Source organism: Cuculus canorus, chromosome 23, assembly GCF_017976375.1.
Source record: "Cuculus canorus isolate bCucCan1 chromosome 23, bCucCan1.pri, whole genome shotgun sequence".
Classification (NCBI taxonomy): Eukaryota; Metazoa; Chordata; class Aves; order Cuculiformes; family Cuculidae; genus Cuculus; species Cuculus canorus.
In genome coordinates, this window is record NC_071423.1 from 4,168,273 (window position 1) to 4,187,113 (window position 18,841).

The window sequence follows — 18,841 nt, forward strand, 5'->3', positions numbered from 1 at the left end:
GATCACAGCATCACCAGGCTGGAAAAGACCAACCTGGTGACTCTGGGATGAGTGAGAAGTGACTCTCCCGGGGCTCGGGTTCACCCCCCAGGCTGTTGGTCCCACTGGGAGCAGCACCGGGAGCAGCACCGGGAATAGCACCGGGAATAACACCAGGAGCAGCACCGGGTATAGCACCGGGGGCAGCACCGGAGGCACCACCGGGAACAGCACCAGGGGCACCACCGGGGACAGCACCCGGAACAGCACCGGGAGCAGCACCGGGGGCGCGTCTGTCCGAGAGGGACCACGGTGAGGCTCTCGGGGCCACCGGGGCGCGCTCCCTCGGGCCCCCCGTGCCGCTCTCTCCGGAGCCGGGGGAAGCCTCGGAGCACGGGGACCGGAGCGCTTCCGGTTGCGCGTGCGCCGCTGGGCCATGGCCGTGCACTACTGCTCGCTGTGCCGCCGCTCGTCGTTCGAGGGCCGGAGGCACCGGTACGGCGCGGGGCACCGGCGGCGGCTGCGGGAGGCGCTGCGGAGGCTGCGGGAGGAGGTGGAGGCGGCGGCGAGCGGAGCGGTGCGGCCCTTGGACCCCGCCGAGAGCGAGAGGCGCGTCTGGTGCCCCTGCTGCGAGCGGGGCGTGCGGAGAGACGGGCGCTGCGGGGACCTCGCCCTGCCCCGAGCCGCGCTGCTGCGGCACCTGGCGGGGTGAGCGGGGAACCGGGCACCGGGGCACCGGGGGGGCGGAGGGAAGACTGGGACACCGGGGCGGGGGGGAGAGGGAACGGGAAGGGTGAGGTGAACAGGAACGGGGCACCGGGAAGGGTGAGGGAGGAACCGGGACACTTGGAAGGGGGGGAAGGGAGCGGGACACCGGGAGGGGGGGGTAAGGGAACGGGAGGGGTGAGATGAGGACCGGAACGGGGCACTGGGAGGGAGGAAGGAGGAACCGGGACACCGGGAGGGGAGGAAGGGAGGGGGTACCGGAAGGGGGCAGAGGGGAACGGGACATCGGGAGGGGTGAGAGGGGAACGGGGCACCGGCGGGGGTGTAAGGAAACGGGAGGGGTGAGATGAGGACGGGAACGGGGCACCGGGAGGGCGGAGGGGGGACCGGGAGGGGTGAGAGAGGAATGGGAGGGGTGAGGTGAGGATAAGAACAGAGCACCGGGAGGGGGAGGGAGGAACCGGGACACCGGGAGCGGGGGAAGGGAGGGGGCACCGGGAGGAGTGAGAGGGGAACAGGACACCGGGAGGGGGAAGGTGGGACCGGGAGGGTGAGGAGGGACCGGGGCACCGGGGGGAAGGGGGCACTTGGAGAGGTGAGAGGGGAACGGGAGGGGTGAGATGGGAATGGGAATGGGGCACCCGGTGGGGTGAGCGGTGACGGGACAGCGGGAGGGGTGAAGGGGGACAGGAACGGGGACCGGGGACACCAGAAGGGGTGAGGGGAGATGGGAACGGGGCACGGGGAGGGGTGAGTGGGCACCAGGAGGGATGAGAGGGGGAAATGGGACAGGTGAGGGGAGATGGGGATACCAGGAGAGGTGAGGGGGGATGGGAACAGGGACACCCGGCGGGGTGAAGGGGGTCCAGGGCACCTGGCAGGGTGCGAACGGGAGCAGGAGGGGCTGCGGCATTTGGCAGGGTGTGAACAGGGACAGGAACGGGGCACCTGGCGGGGTGTAGGGACACCAGGACAGGAGGTACCGGGACCACTGGGACACCATGGGTACTGTCACCTGGCCGGGCAGGGACCAGGGCCAGCAGGACAGGGGGTACCGGACTGGTATCAGCAAGATGGGCTCCTCCAGCACTGGGATGAAGGGATACCGGGACGACCAGAACAGGCAGGATGGGCTCCACCATCACCAGGACAGGGGGCAGGACAGGCTGCTCTGGCCTCGGGTTGGGTTGCTGTGGGGAGTGGTGGGCAGATGGGCACTGGCACCAGTATTGGGGGTACCAGGACCAACTCCCGGGAGCCCCGCAGGCCCGAGCACCGGCGGGAGGCAGTGCGGTTCTGGAGGGAAAACCGTGTAGAGGCAGCAGAGCGGGAGCTGTGCCTGGTGTCGGCCGAGGAGTATGAGCGCTTTGCCCAGGCCCTGGAGCAGGCGGTGACCACGCACCGGCAGCAGGAGGAGGAGCGCATCCGCCAGGTAACCCCAGAGCCTCCACACCAGCAGCCCACGCCGATCTGGGCCCTGCACCAGGCACAGCCTCATGCACGCTCTCTTTGCAGATGGCGGCTGAGATCCGGGAAGCTGAGCGCCGGCAGCGGGAGACGGTGCGGGATGCGCTCCAGGTCAGTGAGTCGTATCCTGCCCTGGCTGCGACAGAGGACACAGCCCCACGGCACTGGGAGCACACGGGAAGGGCGGGGGGTGGTGGGGTCTCTGCTCAGCAATGGGAATACTATTCCTTTTTCCTGAACGGTGCTCAGCTGCCAGCAGAGCCAGAGCTTTGCGAAGGACCTTCCGCTTGCAGACCCCCGGCAGGACCCCACAGGTAAGCACCATCCCCTCCTGGCTCCACACACCAGACTATGCTACAGCAGCAGCCTCACACTCACTGCTGCCGTGCTGAAGGCGACACCATCATCCTCGGGATATCACACTCACTGTGGCCTTTCAGGGGCTTTTACCTAGGCTGTGGTAAGCACCATGGGTGCAGAATGGTTGCTCTCCTGTCCACACACTCGTGGATGAGCACCAACAGCCGTACGGAACAAGCACAGCGATATCTAACACGTTTAACACTGTTGTGCCCCAAGAGTGCTTCTTTTCCTCTCTCGGGCAAAGCTCTCCAAACAAAAATCCAGCTCTAGAACTCTCTGGCCAATCGTGTCCTACCTGGCTTCAACCATCACTCCCCTCTCGGCCTGCCTCCGGGCCTCTCTCTTCCAGCAACTCCTCTCTGGATGTGGAGCAGCCTGGCCCAAGTGGGATGCAGGCAGGACCTGACCTAAACTGGATGGAGCCCGGACAGCCACTGACCTTCATTGGGCACCAGGTAGGGGCGGTCACTAACAAGTGGGACCTCAGTTTAACTGCAGGTTACATAGCACATGCGTTACAAAGCAAAACAAGGCACTGCTGGAAAGGCAGCGTTGCAGAGTCAGATGTCCAACTAGCTGAGTTTCAGTCAGCTGGTGGGTGTTAACTTGTGTGTCATTAGCAAACACTCCTCAAAGAAAGTGGAGGAGAGCCTCCTTTGTCTTTCTGAACCAGAACTCGGTGCTGGGAGGGAGCACGCGGAGGGATGCTTTTTAAAGCAGCAATTCCCCATCAGTGTTCCGTGTTTCTGTTAACAGGAAGCAGAGGGGCAAGGAAATGTTCACACAGGTAATTAATGGCGACGGGTTGGTCACTGCCCCACTAGAAACCCTTGGCTTGCAAACCTAATCGGGATAACAGGAAGCAGTTTTGGAGCATAACACAGGGTGCTCACTCCCCTGGTATCCGACATTCCAGAGGAGGAGAAAACGCCCCTGTGTTAGGACAGTTTGTTTGGCTGCTGTGGGAGATCTGCTTAGCCTGCAGAGTCTGCTGGGGAGGGAGGGTGGCAAGGTCAGGGAGGAGGGGACGCTGCTTCCTGTCTCCAGGTCAGGATAACTTCCAGGGCTAAAGCCATTTTCCCTGTGATTTCCAGGAGCAAAACCTCCATGGCTAACAGAGGAAGAGGATGGGAGTAAACAAGAAATCGGACCTTCCTACGAGGAGTTTCTCAGGCAAAGTGAGCAGCCCGTGTACTCTCTCTTAACCCCATACTCCCACTCTGATGAGCCAAAAGGGATTTGGTTGAACCCCTCTTGCTAACAAAATGCATTTTAGAGGAGAAGCAGAAGTTGAGAAAGCTTCCACCAGAGCGCGTTGGGGCCAACTTTGACCACACTTCTCAGACTGGCGAGAACTGGCTCCCCTCCTTCGGGCGGGTCTGGAATCACGGCAGGAGATGGCAGTCCAGGTAGGATTCAGAGTGGGACAGACTGAGGCTGAGCAGAGGGTGTGCAGCTTCCTTCCAGCCAAGCCACTCACAGAGTAGGCTTTGCAGAAGCACAAAGCATGAGGAACTGTCTCACTGCACACAAGGGTTATGCCACACAGTGCCCAGTCCAGGCAGAGCCCAGCTCTTGCTCTGGAATTGCAAGGTGAAGCGTGGTTGTGGCTGCAGAGCCGCGCACACGAAGGTGTCAGCCTCGCTGAGCCTGGCTCACCTGCTGTCCCGCTGGCACCCTTTGATATGCCAGAAATCTGTTTCTGCTACCCAAAGGGGCTGCTGCAGCTCAGCGATAACTGGGAACAGCAACAGCTGAGGTGATGAGCACTGTGCACAGCGCTCTGGGTGAGGCAGCGCTCATCACCTTTCTAAGGGCTGTTGTGTTCTGCCTCTTGCACTCTCTTTCAGGCACCAGTTTAGAACAGAGTCGGGGGAAAAGAAGAAAAAACAGTGATCAGAGGCACACGAAGCTCCGACCACTGTGGACAGGTGACTCTGCCAAGGCCACTGCTCTTATTTAACACGTCCATGCTGGTGTTACATCCCCCGAGAGGCAGGGCAAGCGCAGCGTGATGTGAGCTGGGCCCCAGCACTGACTGCAATTCTGCAGGGAGTGTGGAGTGTGGCAGCAGATCTGCAATGGGTCCATCTCAGTAATGGACACGCAGCGTGTCCAGACATCCCCTGCGGAAGGGCTGAGCTCTGAAGGGCTCCTGACTGGGCTCCATCTCCATAGCCAGGCAGCCCAGCCCAGCCCATGCTGCCAGCGTCCAGCATGTCCCGTTAAAGAAAAGAATTAAGAAATAAACTTTGTTTTGGTTTAAATTATCTGTTAGAGCAACTGAAACTCGCCTTGCATGCGGGGGACGACTGATGCTGCGTGCCTGATATTTTCATTCTAGTTTATATTTCTTCCACTTGTTCTGTCTCACCTAAAAGACTTCTAAAAGATGACTTTCATTAGTCTCCAGTAAAATGGAGGCCTTAAAACGCTTTGTTCTGGACAATTCTTACTTTTAATCTAAATAAAGCAGCTCCACATAAGGCTATGAATTTTTATCCCTACTTCCTCACAAGACATAAACCTGGTGGGGTATGTTGCCTCACATAGAGATGTGGGGTGAGGCTGGATTAGAGGGAGTTTAAACAATGGAAACACCACACCACACCAATACCTTCCCTCTCTACAGTACAAGAAATGGGCTCCACTTTCCCTCCTCCTAGAACCAAACATGGCTTGACATCACTGGCTGCTGCAAGTGATTGTAAAGCCCCTTCCCTTTCTGCGCTATAAATCCGTGTTCATGCATTAACACTGAATAAAAGAAGCTGGGCTGGCAGCACCAGAACCCACTGCTGGTAACGAAACACACTCGTTCTTGGAAAAGAAAACTATTCCAATCATTTTATTGTGCACCCAGATATGACACAGTGTTGGTGAGGCCACGGGAGAACCTGCAAGGAAGAATTCCCAAATCAGAAAACTGGGTCAAAGCAGCCAGCCCAGAACAAACTGCCCGAGAGCTCTGCCTTGTCCCAGCCCCCTGCAACACAGTGCAAAGGAAGTTCCGCATCCCTGTTGGATGTGGAACAAGGACTGAAAAGAGCAAGCTGCTCTGTGATTCGGGAGAAATGGGCCACGCGAGAGCGGGCTGCTAACGCTGTGGAGGTATTCGCAGGCTCCTGACAAAGCCCAACCACGCTCCTCCCTGGAGCTCCCATCTCACCTCCCTACGCGTCCTCCCCGGCAGCAGGCGCATCCCCGCCCTTTGTGTTCCGGGTGTAGATCACCTGGGCTCGGTGCTTGGACACCAGCTTGATCAAACCTATGAAAGAAGGAAATTAAATATCTGAGTGCGTGCACACACGCTGGAGTGCGCCCGGACGCTGTGCTCCCTTCAGAAGCAGTAGATGGAATGACAGGTGATAGGGAATACCGGGGCACCCTACACTGCACCAGGCTTTTTGTACGGGTCTGGCTGCAGTTGGGTCACAACTCATTCTTCTGGCAGCATTTTCTTACGGCAACAAAGCCACAGAACACAGCACAAGACGTGCTCCATACCATGCTGCACTTCTGAAACACCAGCCAAGGCAGTGGCTAACCACACACACAGCTGGGACGCTTCAGTTGCGGCATGAAATCTTACAAGCGAGCAAGGAAAAGAAAAGATCCCATTCTCTGGTACTGGGTGCTCACCTTTGCTGAGCAGCTCCTGGAGTGCAGCCCTTGCCAGGGAACCTCGGATCTTCAGTCTCTCTGAGACCACTGCTGGCGTAATGAGCTTATAGTTGGGCACCTCCTTGCAGAGTTTCTCGTAGGTGGCTTTGTCGAACAGCACGAGGTTGTTCAACTTGTCCCGCACCTTCCCCTTGGACCACTTCTACTCAAAAGAAAAAAAACCCCACTGAGCCTCTTCCTGAGCAGCAACAACAGATCGAGCATTGGGAGCCCCAGGACTGCACCATTCAACAGCTCCGGATCGTGTTGCAGCTTTGAGGACTAATGGAATGCACAGAACCACCTTCGTAAAGGTACGCATTACAGAAGACACCACAGTGTCTCCAAAAGAAGGAGAAAAGCCATTCGCTACTTAAGTTTAACATGGTCATCCACAACGTGCTGCCAGATGGTGAACAGCTCCCTAACACCGCGATGGGCACTAGCCCCGCTCCTCGGCCTCACCTAGCCCTGCAGCCCCCTTCGAGCCACCCGGCCCTCGTGGTGGGCCCCAGGAGCGCTGCGACTCGGAGCTTCCCCTGGCCCCTACCTTCTTCTTGGCTTTGCCACCAGATTTGTTCACGGGGTCCTTGTCCTTTTTGGCGGACTTGCCCGCGTCCTTCTTCTTCTTGTCGTCTTTGGGCGGCTGCAGGAGGAGAGGGAGCAGCGCTCAGGGGGGTGGGGGCGCAGAGAGAGCTCCCCAAGCTCCGTGTGACCCTCTCGGCTGCCCGAATCTCTCGCGTTCTCTCGGGATCACCGAGTCCCTCCTGCTCCCCCCGGACCCATGCCCGGTTCCCCGAGCGCTCCCCAGGACTTCCTGCCCCCCCCGGGCCCGCCCCCAGCTCCCCGACATCACCGATCCCTCCTGCCTCCCCCAGCTCCCCGACATCACCGCGTGCCTCCTGCCCCCCCAGGCCCGCCCCCGGCTCCCCGAGATCACCGCGTCCCTCTTCCCTCCCCGGGGCCGCCTCCGCCTCCCCGAGATCACCGGATCCCTCCTACCTCCCTGAGCCCATCCCCGGCTCCCCGACATCACCGGGTCCCTCCTGCCCTCCCCAGCCCGTCCCGAGCGCCTCGAGCCCTCCTCGGGCCCTCTCGGCGCCTCCCGAACCCCCGCGGCCCCGGCCCCGCGCTCACCATGCTGCTGCTCCCCAAGATGGCGGCCGGGAAAGGAAGTGCCAAGCCTGGGGCGGCCGGAACTACCGTTCACTTGCGTCACTTCCGAGTCGAGGACCTGCCGCCACTTCCGGGGCGGGGCGGGCGCCATGGCGATCTTCAGCGTCTATGTGGTGAACAAGGCGGGCGGGCTCATCTACCAGCTGGACCATCACGCGCCCCGCGCCGACACCGAGAAGACCTTCAGCTTCCCGCTCGACCTCGTCCTGCGCCCGCACGATGAGCGAGTGGTGGTGGCCTTCGGGCAGCGCGACGGCATCCGCGGTGAGGGGGAATGGACAGAGGGACAGACAGAGGGACAGGCTTCCGCGGTGAGGGAGCACGGACAGACAGACAGAGGGACAGGCTTCCGCGGTGAGGGGGAATGGACAGAGGGACAGACAGAGGGACAGGCTTCCGCGGTGAGGGAGCACGGACAGACAGACAAGAGGGACAGGCTTCCGTGGTGAGGGGGCACGGACAGACAGACAGGCTTCTGCAGTGAGAGGAGCATGGACAGACAGAGGGACAGGCGTCCGTGGTGAGAAGGGCACGGACAGATGGACAGAGGAACAGGCTTCTGCGGTGAGAGGGGCATGGGCGGACGGACAGAGGGACAGACAAACAGAGACACATCCATGGTGATGGGGCATGGACGGACAGACAGAGGGACAGGCTTCCGGGGTGAGGGGGGCACAGACAGACAGAGGGACAGGCTTCCGTGGTGAGGGGGGCACAGACAGAGGAACAGACAGACTGACGAATAGGTTAAATGGCTGACAGACAGAGTGATGGACAGACAGGCATCTGCAGTAAGGCTGGGCACATGAACTGACAGAATAACTGACAGACGAGCAGGCATCCATGGTGAGGTGGGGCACACGGACTGAGCGGCAGAGGGAGAGACAGACAGACAGACTAACCGACAGGATGGGCCAACAGACAGAAAAACTGACAGGATGACTGATGCCTCTCTGTCCCCGCAGTGGGCCACGCTGTGCTGGCCATCAATGGCGCCGAGGTGAACGGGCGCTTGACGGCAGATGGGAAGGACGTGATGGAGTACCTGAGCAATCCCGCCAACTACCCCGTGTCCATCCGCTTCGGCCGCCACCGCCTCTCCTCCAACGAGAAGCTGATGCTGGCCTCCATGTTCCACTCGTGAGCTGGGGCAGGATGGGACTGGGCAGAATGGCAGGGCCAGGGTGAGGGTGGCAGGGTGCTGAGGGATGTCTCCCCACAGGCTCTTTGCCATTGGCTCGCAGCTGTCCCCCGAAGTGGGGAGCTCCGGGATCGAGATGCTGGAGACAGACACCTTCAAGCTGCACTGCTTCCAGACGCTGACAGGTACCGGCCAGCTCGGTGCCGCTGGTACCGCTGGGCTCTGCCGGGTCTGTTTCGGAGCTCAGGCTGCCTCACGTCTCTGTCGTTGTGGCTTCAGGGATCAAATTCATGGTGCTGGCTGACCCGAGGCAGGCGGGGATAGATGCCCTGCTCCGCAAGATCTATGAGATCTACTCCGACTTTGCCCTGAAGAACCCTTTCTACTCCCTGGAGATGCCGATCAGGTAAGGGAGAAGCCCACATTGAATTCTGCAGCCTCTCCTCACATTCTGCCTGTGCCGGCAGCCCTTGAGGCAAGCAGTGGAGGGGGAAGGCACTGCACTCTGCTGTGGACGGGACACGGACACGGGCTTGTCCTGGCACTGCTGTGCAGGGAAGTGGGAGCTGCTCTTCCCTGGCACCATCCCTGCTGTCCTAACATGATCATGCAGAAAGCTGGACTCCCACTAACAGCCAATACCTGACTGCTGCCTCGTGACTTACAGAATCTCTCCTTGAAGGATGCAGAGATCCTGTCCTCATGAGCCTGGTCTGTAGGGAAAGTCACCCCCTCCTCTTTTCTCACTGTTCCAGGTGCGAGCTGTTTGACCAGAACTTGAAACTCGCTCTGGAGGCTGCAGAGAAAGCGGGACCCTTCGGACCGGGATCATAGAGGAAACCTCACCGGCTGCACAGACTCAGCCTCTCTGTTCCCCACCGGCCTCTGCCTGAGCGCTCTCCACAGCAGAGCCTCCCTATCCCCCGAACTCGCTTCCTTCTCTCCCAAGATACCGCTACCCCCTTTGTTGAGGTTTACTTCACTCCACCTCGCTCTGACCATCGATGTGGGCCGGAGCGGCTCATTCCACGCTGCGGCTGCCCTGCCTCAGGGCACGGACAGACGGATGGGGTGCAGCTGTGCCGCAGCTGGTTCTTCGATGTTGGTTCTGTGGCTGTACAGACGTGTTTTCCTGCACAGCTGTGACCGATGGCTGTGCAGGGAGTTCTGCGTAGGGGTAATAAACATCCCTAAGGAGGAGGCTGTTTGTTTCCTGCAGGCAGGGGCTACTCAGGAGGAGAAACAGGTTTGGGGGCTTCTGCACACACCCTTCTCCATGAGACAGCCAGAGCCGTGTGATGCTGCTCTGCTTTTATTTCACAGGTAGATCTTTTAATTAAGTACAAAATATAATTAACTTTCATTGTTTTAATTAAGGCTGGCTACCTACTCTTGCAACCAAGCTGTTCTGCAAAGTACCTGCTGCTCCGTTAGCTGATTTTGCCTCCTCCCAGACCCTAATCCAGTAAATCCTTCTGGGGAAAAACAAGAAAATTCAACAAAACCCCAGCTAAAAACCTGAGTTTGCAGATTGCAGAGAGCGCTGGGCCGGATCCAGGGCTGCTGCTGGCAGATCTGGCAGAGCCCAAGCCCTGGCTGCAGCTGTGAGAGATGCAGCTGCTAAATGAAAACAGCCCAGAGCACGCATCTGGTTCTGAAAAACACAAGAACACGGGTTTTCATGGGCCCTGGTGGCAGCTGCTGTCAAAATTCCCACTGCTGGCTCCCATTTTCCTGGCCGATTTGCCGTGCGCTGCCTGAGCAGCGGTGGCCTCCCTAGAAAATCATTAACACTGCGCACAGAAACCACTCCAGGCAGGGCCAGTTCAGGAGCTCCTCTGAGCACCAAGGATTTCTTGGAAGCGTGCCTATTGCTAAGTGCTGCGGAGAGCCTCGCCACAGCACCGCCTCGGCATTCTGCTCCTCTGGAGCAGAACACCACTCTGGCTCCCAACAGCTAATCCCGGGTACAGCAAACCAGCGGTGAGGCCAAACTGGCACCAGCATCAGTCCCTGCTCCAGGCCCAAGAGTGCGCCGGGAGCTTGCACCAAAGCAAACCGGGACTGTCGGAACACTTCCACAGAGAAATTCGGGCCTGCTTTGCCAGCAGCGCTGTGAGAGGAGATGCAGTAAAATCATGGCAACTGTAAACTATCTGGATTATCACATCTGGAGGGAAAAAGCAGCAGGAACCTTGTGTCCTCGGGTACGTGACGAGATACTGGGAAGGTTTTAGAGTGAACTCGGTTACCAGTTACACAAACACGAGCATCGTTCACATCAGCGCGGGAGCATCCTTCTCTAGCCGCTCATCCTCAGTCCGCCTTCCGGGGAATGCGGCCCATCTTGGTGCGGATGTTCCGCAGTAAGAAGAAAGCCACGGTGCTGCCGGTGCAGGTGATCTCGGCCACCCAGAAGGCGGTGGCCCAGCTGTAGTGTTTGGCAATGGTGCTGAAGGGCAGCCCTGCCAGGAAGCCTCCAACTGTCGGAAACACAGACATTAGCAGCACCCAAGCGCCTCCGTTTTAGCTGCTAATCCCTGGCTTTGCATGCATACAAGTTCCTCAGGGCTGGCAAAAGCCTGCCTGGTACAGCAGGGAGCACCCCTGAGGCTTCCAGCTCCATCACCTTTGCTGCTCCGGCAGCTTCCCGAGGTCAGTCCCTCAGCATCCCGGTGCTAGACCACACGTCACCAGGAACACACGCGGGTTCTGTTTGTTTTCTAGGGAGTCGGGCGTTACTCACCGTTGGCCATGAGGGCCACTATGGCGTGGGAGGTGCCGCAGAGGTTGGCGGGGGCGCTTTCATTGGCGATCACCCCAAAGAGGGCGATGGGCCCGTAGGAGCAGAACCCAAACACAGCTCCCAGCGTCAGGATCCACAGCTGTCAAAAGAAGTCAGGATCAGAAACCGGATCTGTGCATGTTACCCCATCAATCAGCAGCTGCCGACGGATCTCAGAGCCCAGGCACGGTTCAAGGGAGTGACATTTCGGGCTGAGTGCAGCTCCCTGGACTGTGGACAGCAGAGCTCCAGCCTGCAACAGGCCCAGCTCTGCCTTGTGGGCCAGCAAACTCCCACTCTCCAGAGCTCCACAGCACAGACACGATGCGTGCCGCTTGGCAAGAGTGAACCAGAGCATCACAGAGATCAGCAGCGAGCCTGTGAAATCACAGGGAGAGCTGTGAATCGAGTTACTCTTTAAAATGATCCTGGAAATGCAACTGAAAGCTTTTCTCTTTTCAGATGCAAGCGGCTGAGTGGGGTGTGTTTGTTTGCAGGAAGCTGCAATCCAGTAATCTCTGTTACTGAACAAACACAGAGACAAACCAAAAACCCCACAGCTGGAACATCGGTGTTAGCTCACGCTCTAGGAAAACCACCTGGCTCAGAATTTATCAGTCGCTTGGAAAGGACAGCACAGGATAAGCAACCTGACCACCTCCAGAGGTCAGCATGCTTTTTGAACCATAAACACCATTTCAAGATGCCCAGGAGGATGTAAGTGCCATCTTATTTTCCAGATGGGAAACAGAAACAGAGAGGTAGGACACTCTCCAAAAATTAAGCAGGAAGGTGCCTGTGGGAGCAGAATCAGTGCTCCTGCCCTTGCTCACAGGACCCCTTAACTGGCTACGTTTTACCTGATGAGCAAACGTCCTCAGAAGGTTCGATATAAGCACTCAAACGTTTTATATTCGGACTCTTTGAAGCCAGTTAGTGCAATCAAACGACTATAAGAAAAGGTTTCTTTGACAGAACTTACAGTAATCTCTTCTCAAAGCCCTGGTTCTAAGTTCTGCAGTGCTAACCAACCTCCAGGAGAGGAAAGAGGCAGATCAGCCAAAGCAGAGACAGGCAGAGGGAGAAAGAATGCAAAGCAGAAACCTCGTGTTCTTTTAGGCCTGTAAGAGCAGCAAGAGGCTGGAAGGCTACAGTCCAGAAGGGATTTTCCTGGAGAAGAAGGAAAAAGGAGAAAAGAAGTTGTGTTTACTCAGCAATCGCGCGGGCAGGAGTCACGTCTGGGCAGCAGCCAGTGATGTCAGCTCCCCGACTTGACACCAGCGGCAGAAGGAGGCCCAGCCAGGCTCGGCCCGTTCCTCCGTCGCACCGGCACAGAGAACGCACACCGATAGCTCTGGGGAAGGGTGACAGAACTGTCACACTCCTCACCATTCCAGGGTTGCCCCTACAACCACTGATCAGCTACCAACGCAGAATTACCTTGGGAGAATCGCCTGTGACCGTGACGCGGAAAAGAAACATGGAGACACACATCCCGGCCATCATGGAGAGCAGCAGCGCGTGCCGAGGATTCCCGTAGCTTGACAGACCCACCTGGGAAACAGGAAGGGAAACAGAGGATTAGAAAGTGGGAGGACTCCTTCCCTTTTATCCTTGCCATCATCAAGGCTCTCCACACAGCCCAGGCAGAAGCACAGATGCGCAGCAGCAGCGCACCTTGTAACGAGGCTTCTGGTTGGGTTTTAAGGACTGGCGCAGCCCAACTGCACTGAGCCAACAGCTCCTAGTGATAAAAGACACTGCTCCGTTATCAACAGCACCCAATTCCACCCTGGATTTGGCTTCAGATCCCACCACTGGATCCCAATGTGGGGTTTTCGTGGCCAGAGACAACTGCCAACAGGCGGATTCCTTTTGACACAGAGACCTGAAGAGTGCAGCAGAGCCGACACATCAAACAGATCAAGTGTCTTAAACCTGACAGAAACATCGCAGTCCCTAACATCATCACACGGATGTCCCAGCACCTCCCAGGGCGTTCTGCATTTTCCTCTCGCACATGGCAGAGCTGAGTATGGGCCCCTCTCGCAGCCGTACCACCTGGCTGAGCACTTCGTTAAACTGCTCAGACGGGTCGTGTCCCTCCCACCCTGCCTCGACATGAAGGGATAGAGATGAGTTGATCGAGAATGGTCTGATTTCCACAAGTCCTGATCCAAAGGAGGGTTAGCTCAGACACAGCTGCAGCCCAAGGAAGAGCTTGAGAAGAAAGAAGTGCAGTACGGAGAACGGCTGTTCTCTAGCGCAAGGCGGCAGCTCCCCACTCTGCATTCTGGGGATCCTAAATCTCTCGAGCAACACAAACGAGGGGAACACTCTGCTCCACTGCTGGTGCAGTGACTGGGTGCGGGGAGGGGGGAAAATAATCTCCAAGAACTCCTGCAGGAAGCCAAGATCAAATGTGAACACTCGGAAGCAGCCCCAGTTTTGGCTGTGTCAATGTCCAGCACTCTGGAAGGCCCAGGGTACTCACTCTCGCTACAGCTCTGTCAGAAAGGTACCCAGCAGCAATGCTTCCCACCAGACCCCCGATCTCCAAGGCGCTCATGTAGGAGCTACCTAGAACATAGGTGAAGCAAAGAATAGGCCGTCAGCTTTGTCATGACAGCAAACCTGCGGCTTGTGTTTGACCAAGCTCAGCTGCTGTCAAGCTCATTGGGAGCTCAGGGCGGCTGGATGAGACCCTCCAGCTCATCCTCGTGCAGGAATGCCCGTACGGCAGTCCCAGGAGAGTCTGGCACACAACAGCACCAGTATATTTGGAGCACGCAGGAACTTTGTCAGTGAGCTATTTCAATAACGTGTCTAAACAGGCAGGCAGGAGGTAAGCAAACCAGTCCCTCAAGTGTCAGTGTCCTGTTGCTGCTCCAGTCCAGCTCTTTGCCACAACACCCACGCTACAGCCACGCTTGGAAATAGAGCTTTGTGTTTTACCCACGAGCATGGATTGTCCCCTCTCCTGGATCAGGAAGAGCTGTCCCCAGTCGGTGCAGCACGTTTTCACCCCAAAAACAACCAGGTAGCCCGTTGACAGCACCCAGAGGTACGGTGAGAGCAGCAGCTCCGTCAAAGTGCTGTTGTCACTGGAGGAACCTGTAAAGAAGAGCAGGAAGGACATTGCTCCTGCAGGAGTGCAGCTGCTGACCCACACCAACTCAGCGGCATGACAGGCACATCTGCAAGCAGGAGCCGTGCGTAAGGACACCCTCGCAGAAGACGATATCCATAGCTACTGGCAGCAATCAGCTTTACCTCCCCCTTGTTCTGAGTTTGCTGGGATTTCAGAATCTGTTCCATCAATTTATTCCACATTCATTAAAGATTTCAAAAGAACAATCAAAACACTACTTCTCGTCACTTTCTGTGTTGTGATCACCAATAAAACCTTCACAAAGATGTTAAAAAAATGCTCTGCTTCTCCTGATGATGGTCTAATGCTTTTAAGCTCTGTGAGCGCTACTAGGCAGCCCGACAACGCTGACTTTCAGGTGCTACCTTTATTCCCAGTGCTCTGAACAAACATTTACTCACCAGATGGCCTGAGATAGGACAGAAAACACTGAGCAGAGTCCACCACGAGCCAGGGGTCACGAGAACCCACGGTGGGGTGATGGGAGAGCTACTCTGGTAACACAGAGGAGAGGAGGTCAGGCTTAGGGAAGCATCCCCTGCCATGGGATTTCTCCTCTCTCTGCAGTCCCCCAGGAGACTCGGCTCATGCTCTAAGCAAATAAAGCCCCAAGAAAAGCGTGGCACTGCTAGCAGGGAGATATTAAAGGTGTGGAGATGGAACAGCCAGCCCTGAGCATCACCAGCAGCGCAGAGGCGGGCAATGCTTTGGGCTCTTCCTCAGAAGTCTGCACACCAGCCCCTTTCCACGGGATAACCCTGGGACTTGGTTTGTACCATTTGCAACTTCAGTGCAGCTCAACATTTATCCGAATAAAGCTGCTGGAAGCAGCCTCTTCCACATCTCCCACCAGGCAGGGACTTTGGGAAGGGGGAAGGACAGGTTCCAGTTCACCAAGCGCAACACATTTGTGCCAGAACACGGAGAGTAGGAGCGGTGCCTTCTCCCACGTTTGGCAGCAAAGTCCCGTGCTCACCTTTCTTCCCTTTCTTCGCTCCTTGTTCAATGTTGGGCAGCCCGACGTCCGACGGCTCGTTTTTAATCAGGATGAGGCAAACCACGGAGACAACCACGCAGGTGAAGCCAGAGAAGGAGAGAGTCATGCGCCAGTCGTAGTGCAGAGACACGAGTGCCGCGACGATGGGGCCCAAGCCTCCGGCCAAGTTCATGCTCGTGGACAGGATTGCCCACCAGGTCCCGAACTGGGAAGGCTCAAACCACTGCGCAACAACAAGAAAAACAGCACGAGGGCTGAGAGGGAGAGTGATGCTGCCCCTGGAAACCCTCAGTGGAGGCCCATGCTGCGGTTTGGGGCAATTCACACCCAGATGGCACCCCAAACATTCTGCCAGCACTGACAGGTGCTGCAGCCGCAAGCCAGCTCGGAGTTATTTCCATGTGCAGACGGCGAAACCAAGACGTGGGCCAGGAGAGGCAAATTTAGGAGCGTGCGGTTCCGCGTACTCATTCGCTAGGAACAGCGTCCTCCTGGAAAGGTCTGCTGGCACAGGAGTGTGAACAAATACGCTGGGAGGCACGGGGTAACTTTAGGACTCGATGCTGCAGTATCAGCACGATCGGCACTGCCCCACAACACACTCGAAGCCAGTACCACTTGGGTGGTGGCTATTGGCACAAAAATGCCAGAGTGCTGCGGTTACAAGCGTCTTCCTAAAGCACTGAGTGCATCATTCCCACTATTTGGGACCATCCTTTCTGTGCACACAGCTACCCCAGACAGCCTTTTTTTCGCCTCTAGGTGAGGTGCCTCGCAGGAGGGCGATCTGGTTGTCCACCTCTCCTTGCCTGCAATACGTGCATCCCTGGATTTTGCATCTTTATCACCTGACTGACCTCCTTTCCTTCTGCCCTAGAGCAGAAATCCGTCTTTTCCACTTAGATTGCCACAAACTCCAAAAAGCCACAGCTCAGAGGCTTGGCTCACGCTGTTGCTCCACACGTTACCTGGTTTTCTACCTGAGGAACCCACAATTTGCACTTCCAGAGTTCTCTGAGCGCACCAATGGAGCTCTGCTCACCGCTCCTTGCCCAGTTTGCTGCAACGGCAGAGAGATGAGCAGACCTCTGCACGCTGAAAACACTGGATCCTGACAAGTGATGTCTCTTACAGCAAAGAGGATCTGCTACCAGGAGACATTACTTACCAAACTGAGCTGGAATCATGGCAAAACACAAGGGCTAATGAACTCTTAGAATCTTTGCTAGAACAAGCAGACCCTTGTGTGCAGGAATGTGCTCTGCAGGCAGCAGAATGCACAGCTAGCAGTTTGACCAAGGGTTTGACCTCTTTGGCTTGACGGAGTCAGGAATTAGTGAAGCATCTCTAGATTCAGAGCGAGTGCTCTGGCAACGCGGTGGGCACAGAAGATGTAACCACGCTGCCAGGATTCTCACCTTCTCTGGCCAAGGCCTACCTTGCGCAGAATCTTCCCGCAGGGCGGCCAGCCCAGCCCCTGCGCCAGCCCGTTGAGGAACCAGAGCCCGGCGAAGGCAGTGACGGTGGAACTCCAGGAGAACCCCACATTGACGAGGCCCACCAGCAGCAGCCCGGAGGAGAAGAGCAAGCGGGCGCTCAGCTGGTCGGACAGCACGCCGCTGATAAACTTGCTGATGGCGTAGGCTGCGGATTGGCTGCTGGTGATGAGACCTGCAGTGGGGCAGAGCTGTCAGGGCTGGGGCAGAAGGGACAGAGCCAGGGCGGGGTGGGGCAGAGATGGGGCAGGAAGGGAACAAAGAGGACAGAATCAGGACAGAACCTGAGCAGAGAGGGGGACACAGACAGGACAGAGGGGGAACAGGGGGAAGAGAGCTGCCAGAGCCAGGGCAGAGGGAACAGGAGGGGCAGAGCTGAGGCAGAGCTGTTAAAGCTGGGGCAGGGGGGATAGAGCTAGAGACAGAAGGGGAGGCAGAGCTGGGACAAGAGGGGACAGAGCCCCGGGGAACAGAGCCGAGGCAGAAGGGGAGCAGAGAGGGGACAGGAAGGGAACAAAGAGAACAGAATTGGGACAGAGCTGAGGCAGAGACGGGTCAAAGGGGACAAAGCCAGGGCAGAGAAAGGGACACAGACAGGACAGAGGGGGGACAGGGTGAAGAGAGCCATCAGAGCCCCAGCAGAGGGAACAGGAGGGGCAGAGACGGGGCAGAGCTGAGGCAGAGCTGTTAGAGCTGAGGCCCGGGGGGCACACCTGGGGACAGAAGGGGGGACAGAGCCCGGGGGGGGGGGGGGGGCAGGAAAGGGAACAGAGCCCCGGGGGGAGCAGGAGAGGGGACAGAGCCCCGGGGGGGGGGCAGGAGAGGGGACAGAACCGCGGCCCCTTCTCACCCAGCTCGTCCTTGCCCAGCGGCACCTCGGCCATGACGGCGGGCATGACGAAGGAGAAGGTCTTGCGGTTGAAGTAATACAGAGTGTACCCCACGAACATGGCCGTGAAGATAATGGCGCGGTGCCGCCCGTACCCGCCGGCCGCCATCGCGCCGCGCTGCCCCGGGACCGGCGGCACCGGCGGAACGGCGGGAGCGCCCCGCCCCGCCCCCTCGAGCTATTGGGCACCGCTCGCAGGCCACGCCCCCGTCGAGCTATTGGGCATCGCTCACAGGCCCCGCCCCTTCACTGTCATTGGACAAAGCGCTCAGGCCCCGCCCCCTCTCTCCGATTGGACAGCGTTCACAGGCCCTTTCTAGGCCCCGCCCCCTTTGTTCCCATTGGACTGGCGCGCCCAGGCCCCGCCCCTCCGCTTCCATTGGGCAGCACGCCCCGCCTCCAGGACCCCTCTAATAACCCCCCAGGACCAGGTGACCCCGTCTAAGGCAGCACTCCCCCCGCCCAAGGCCCTTCTGGGCCCCTCAACAACTCCTCTAGAGCCTCCCAGAACCCCCTCCACGACCCCATCGGGCGGTGCTCACAGGGCCCTCCTCTCCCATTGGGCAGCGTTTGCAGGCCCCGCCGCTTTGCTCTAATTTGCACCTCCCGGACCCGTTTAGGGACCGCAGGACCCCCGTAGAGCCACCAGGACTCTTTTAGGAACCCCCCAGGACCCATCTAGAGCCCTCAGCCCCCCTCTAGAGGCCCCAGGACCAAAGTAGGGACTCCCCTAAGCCCTTTATGGATTCCCAGGTCACCTGTAGGGTACCCAGAACCCCTTTACAGACACCCGCATCCCCTTCTAGGACCCCCAGGACTGGCCCCCCCCTTGCCTGGGCTTTGTGCCCCACTCCTGTCCCATCCCCGTGCCAGCAGCAAGAGGAGAGAGTAGGAAGAAACGTTTTGCTGTGAGGGTGGGGAGGCCCTGGAACAGGTTGGCCAGAGCAGTGGTGGCTGCCCCATCCCTGGAGGGGTTCCAGGCCAGGTTGGATGGGGTTTGGAGCCCCT

At 58.1% G+C, this 18,841-nt stretch overlaps 4 protein-coding genes across 7 annotated transcripts; 2 read left to right on the forward strand and 2 right to left on the reverse strand.

Moving 5' to 3' along the window:
• Nucleotides 1-269: 269 nt before the first annotated feature.
• Nucleotides 270-4,590, forward strand: CENATAC (centrosomal AT-AC splicing factor). Its single transcript, XM_054086994.1, has 9 exons — nt 270-687; nt 1,972-2,137; nt 2,221-2,283; nt 2,422-2,486; nt 2,885-2,990; nt 3,292-3,322; nt 3,630-3,713; nt 3,812-3,944; nt 4,386-4,590. The coding sequence occupies exons 1-9, from the start codon at nt 416-418 to the stop codon at nt 4,429-4,431; spliced, it is 966 nt and encodes a 321-aa protein (XP_053942969.1). The 5' UTR covers nt 270-415; the 3' UTR covers nt 4,432-4,590.
• A 777-nt stretch (nt 4,591-5,367) lies between these two features.
• On the reverse strand, nt 5,368-7,399 carry RPS25 (ribosomal protein S25). The gene is made up of 5 exons (XM_009568639.2): nt 7,336-7,399; nt 6,749-6,844; nt 6,178-6,361; nt 5,705-5,803; nt 5,368-5,432 (listed from the first exon to the last, which is right to left on the reverse strand). The coding sequence occupies exons 1-4, from the start codon at nt 7,336-7,338 to the stop codon at nt 5,709-5,711; spliced, it is 378 nt and encodes a 125-aa protein (XP_009566934.1). The 5' UTR covers nt 7,339-7,399; the 3' UTR covers nt 5,368-5,432; nt 5,705-5,708.
• A 30-nt stretch (nt 7,400-7,429) lies between these two features.
• On the forward strand, nt 7,430-9,633 carry TRAPPC4 (trafficking protein particle complex subunit 4). The gene is made up of 5 exons (XM_054087108.1): nt 7,430-7,638; nt 8,340-8,514; nt 8,597-8,700; nt 8,795-8,921; nt 9,271-9,633. The coding sequence occupies exons 1-5, from the start codon at nt 7,464-7,466 to the stop codon at nt 9,347-9,349; spliced, it is 660 nt and encodes a 219-aa protein (XP_053943083.1). The 5' UTR covers nt 7,430-7,463; the 3' UTR covers nt 9,350-9,633.
• A 236-nt stretch (nt 9,634-9,869) lies between these two features.
• Nucleotides 9,870-18,018, reverse strand: SLC37A4 (solute carrier family 37 member 4). 4 transcript variants are annotated; one of them, XM_054087104.1, is made up of 9 exons: nt 17,795-18,015; nt 16,887-17,119; nt 15,428-15,671; nt 14,256-14,414; nt 13,795-13,880; nt 12,741-12,854; nt 12,405-12,470; nt 11,262-11,400; nt 9,873-10,998 (listed from the first exon to the last, which is right to left on the reverse strand). In XM_054087104.1, exons 1-9 carry the CDS (start codon nt 17,940-17,942, stop codon nt 10,832-10,834), a joined length of 1,356 nt encoding a protein of 451 aa, XP_053943079.1. In that variant the 5' UTR covers nt 17,943-18,015; the 3' UTR covers nt 9,873-10,831. The 4 variants fall into 4 exon arrangements, with proteins under 4 accessions (XP_053943081.1, XP_053943079.1, XP_053943082.1 ...); XM_054087106.1 differs by lacking the exon at nt 13,795-13,880 and having other exon boundaries at nt 9,870-10,998; nt 14,260-14,414; nt 17,795-18,018; XM_054087105.1 differs by lacking the exon at nt 12,405-12,470 and having other exon boundaries at nt 9,879-10,998; nt 17,795-18,012.
• Nucleotides 18,019-18,841: the final 823 nt, after the last annotated feature.

Bases quoted from the DNA above. Each gene is read 5' to 3' on its own strand.
- SLC37A4 (XM_054087104.1), bottom strand. From the start codon at position 17,942: ATGGCGGCCGGCGGGTACGGGCGGCACCGCGCCATTATCTTCACGGCC. The intron at 17,120-17,794 runs GTGAGAAGGGGC...GCCCCACTGCAG, and splicing joins GCTGGGCAAGGACGAGCTGG to GTCTCATCACCAGCAGCCAA. The intron at 10,999-11,261 runs GTGAGTAACGCC...TGTTTCCGACAG, and splicing joins AGTGGCCCTCATGGCCAACG to TTGGAGGCTTCCTGGCAGGG.
- TRAPPC4 (XM_054087108.1), top strand. From the start codon at position 7,464: ATGGCGATCTTCAGCGTCTATGTGGTGAACAAGGCGGGCGGGCTCATC. The intron at 8,515-8,596 runs GTGAGCTGGGGC...GTCTCCCCACAG, and splicing joins CTGGCCTCCATGTTCCACTC to GCTCTTTGCCATTGGCTCGC. The intron at 8,701-8,794 runs GTACCGGCCAGC...TTGTGGCTTCAG, and splicing joins CTGCTTCCAGACGCTGACAG to GGATCAAATTCATGGTGCTG.
- RPS25 (XM_009568639.2), bottom strand. The intron at 6,362-6,748 runs GTAGGGGCCAGG...TCTTTTGAGTAG, and splicing joins GTGGCAAAGCCAAGAAGAAG to AAGTGGTCCAAGGGGAAGGT. The intron at 5,804-6,177 runs GTGAGCACCCAG...CTTCTTTCATAG, and splicing joins CCAGGAGCTGCTCAGCAAAG to GTTTGATCAAGCTGGTGTCC.
- CENATAC (XM_054086994.1), top strand. From the start codon at position 416: ATGGCCGTGCACTACTGCTCGCTGTGCCGCCGCTCGTCGTTCGAGGGC. The intron at 2,284-2,421 runs GTCAGTGAGTCG...AACGGTGCTCAG, and splicing joins CGGTGCGGGATGCGCTCCAG to CTGCCAGCAGAGCCAGAGCT. The intron at 3,945-4,385 runs GTAGGATTCAGA...ACTCTCTTTCAG, and splicing joins GGCAGGAGATGGCAGTCCAG to GCACCAGTTTAGAACAGAGT.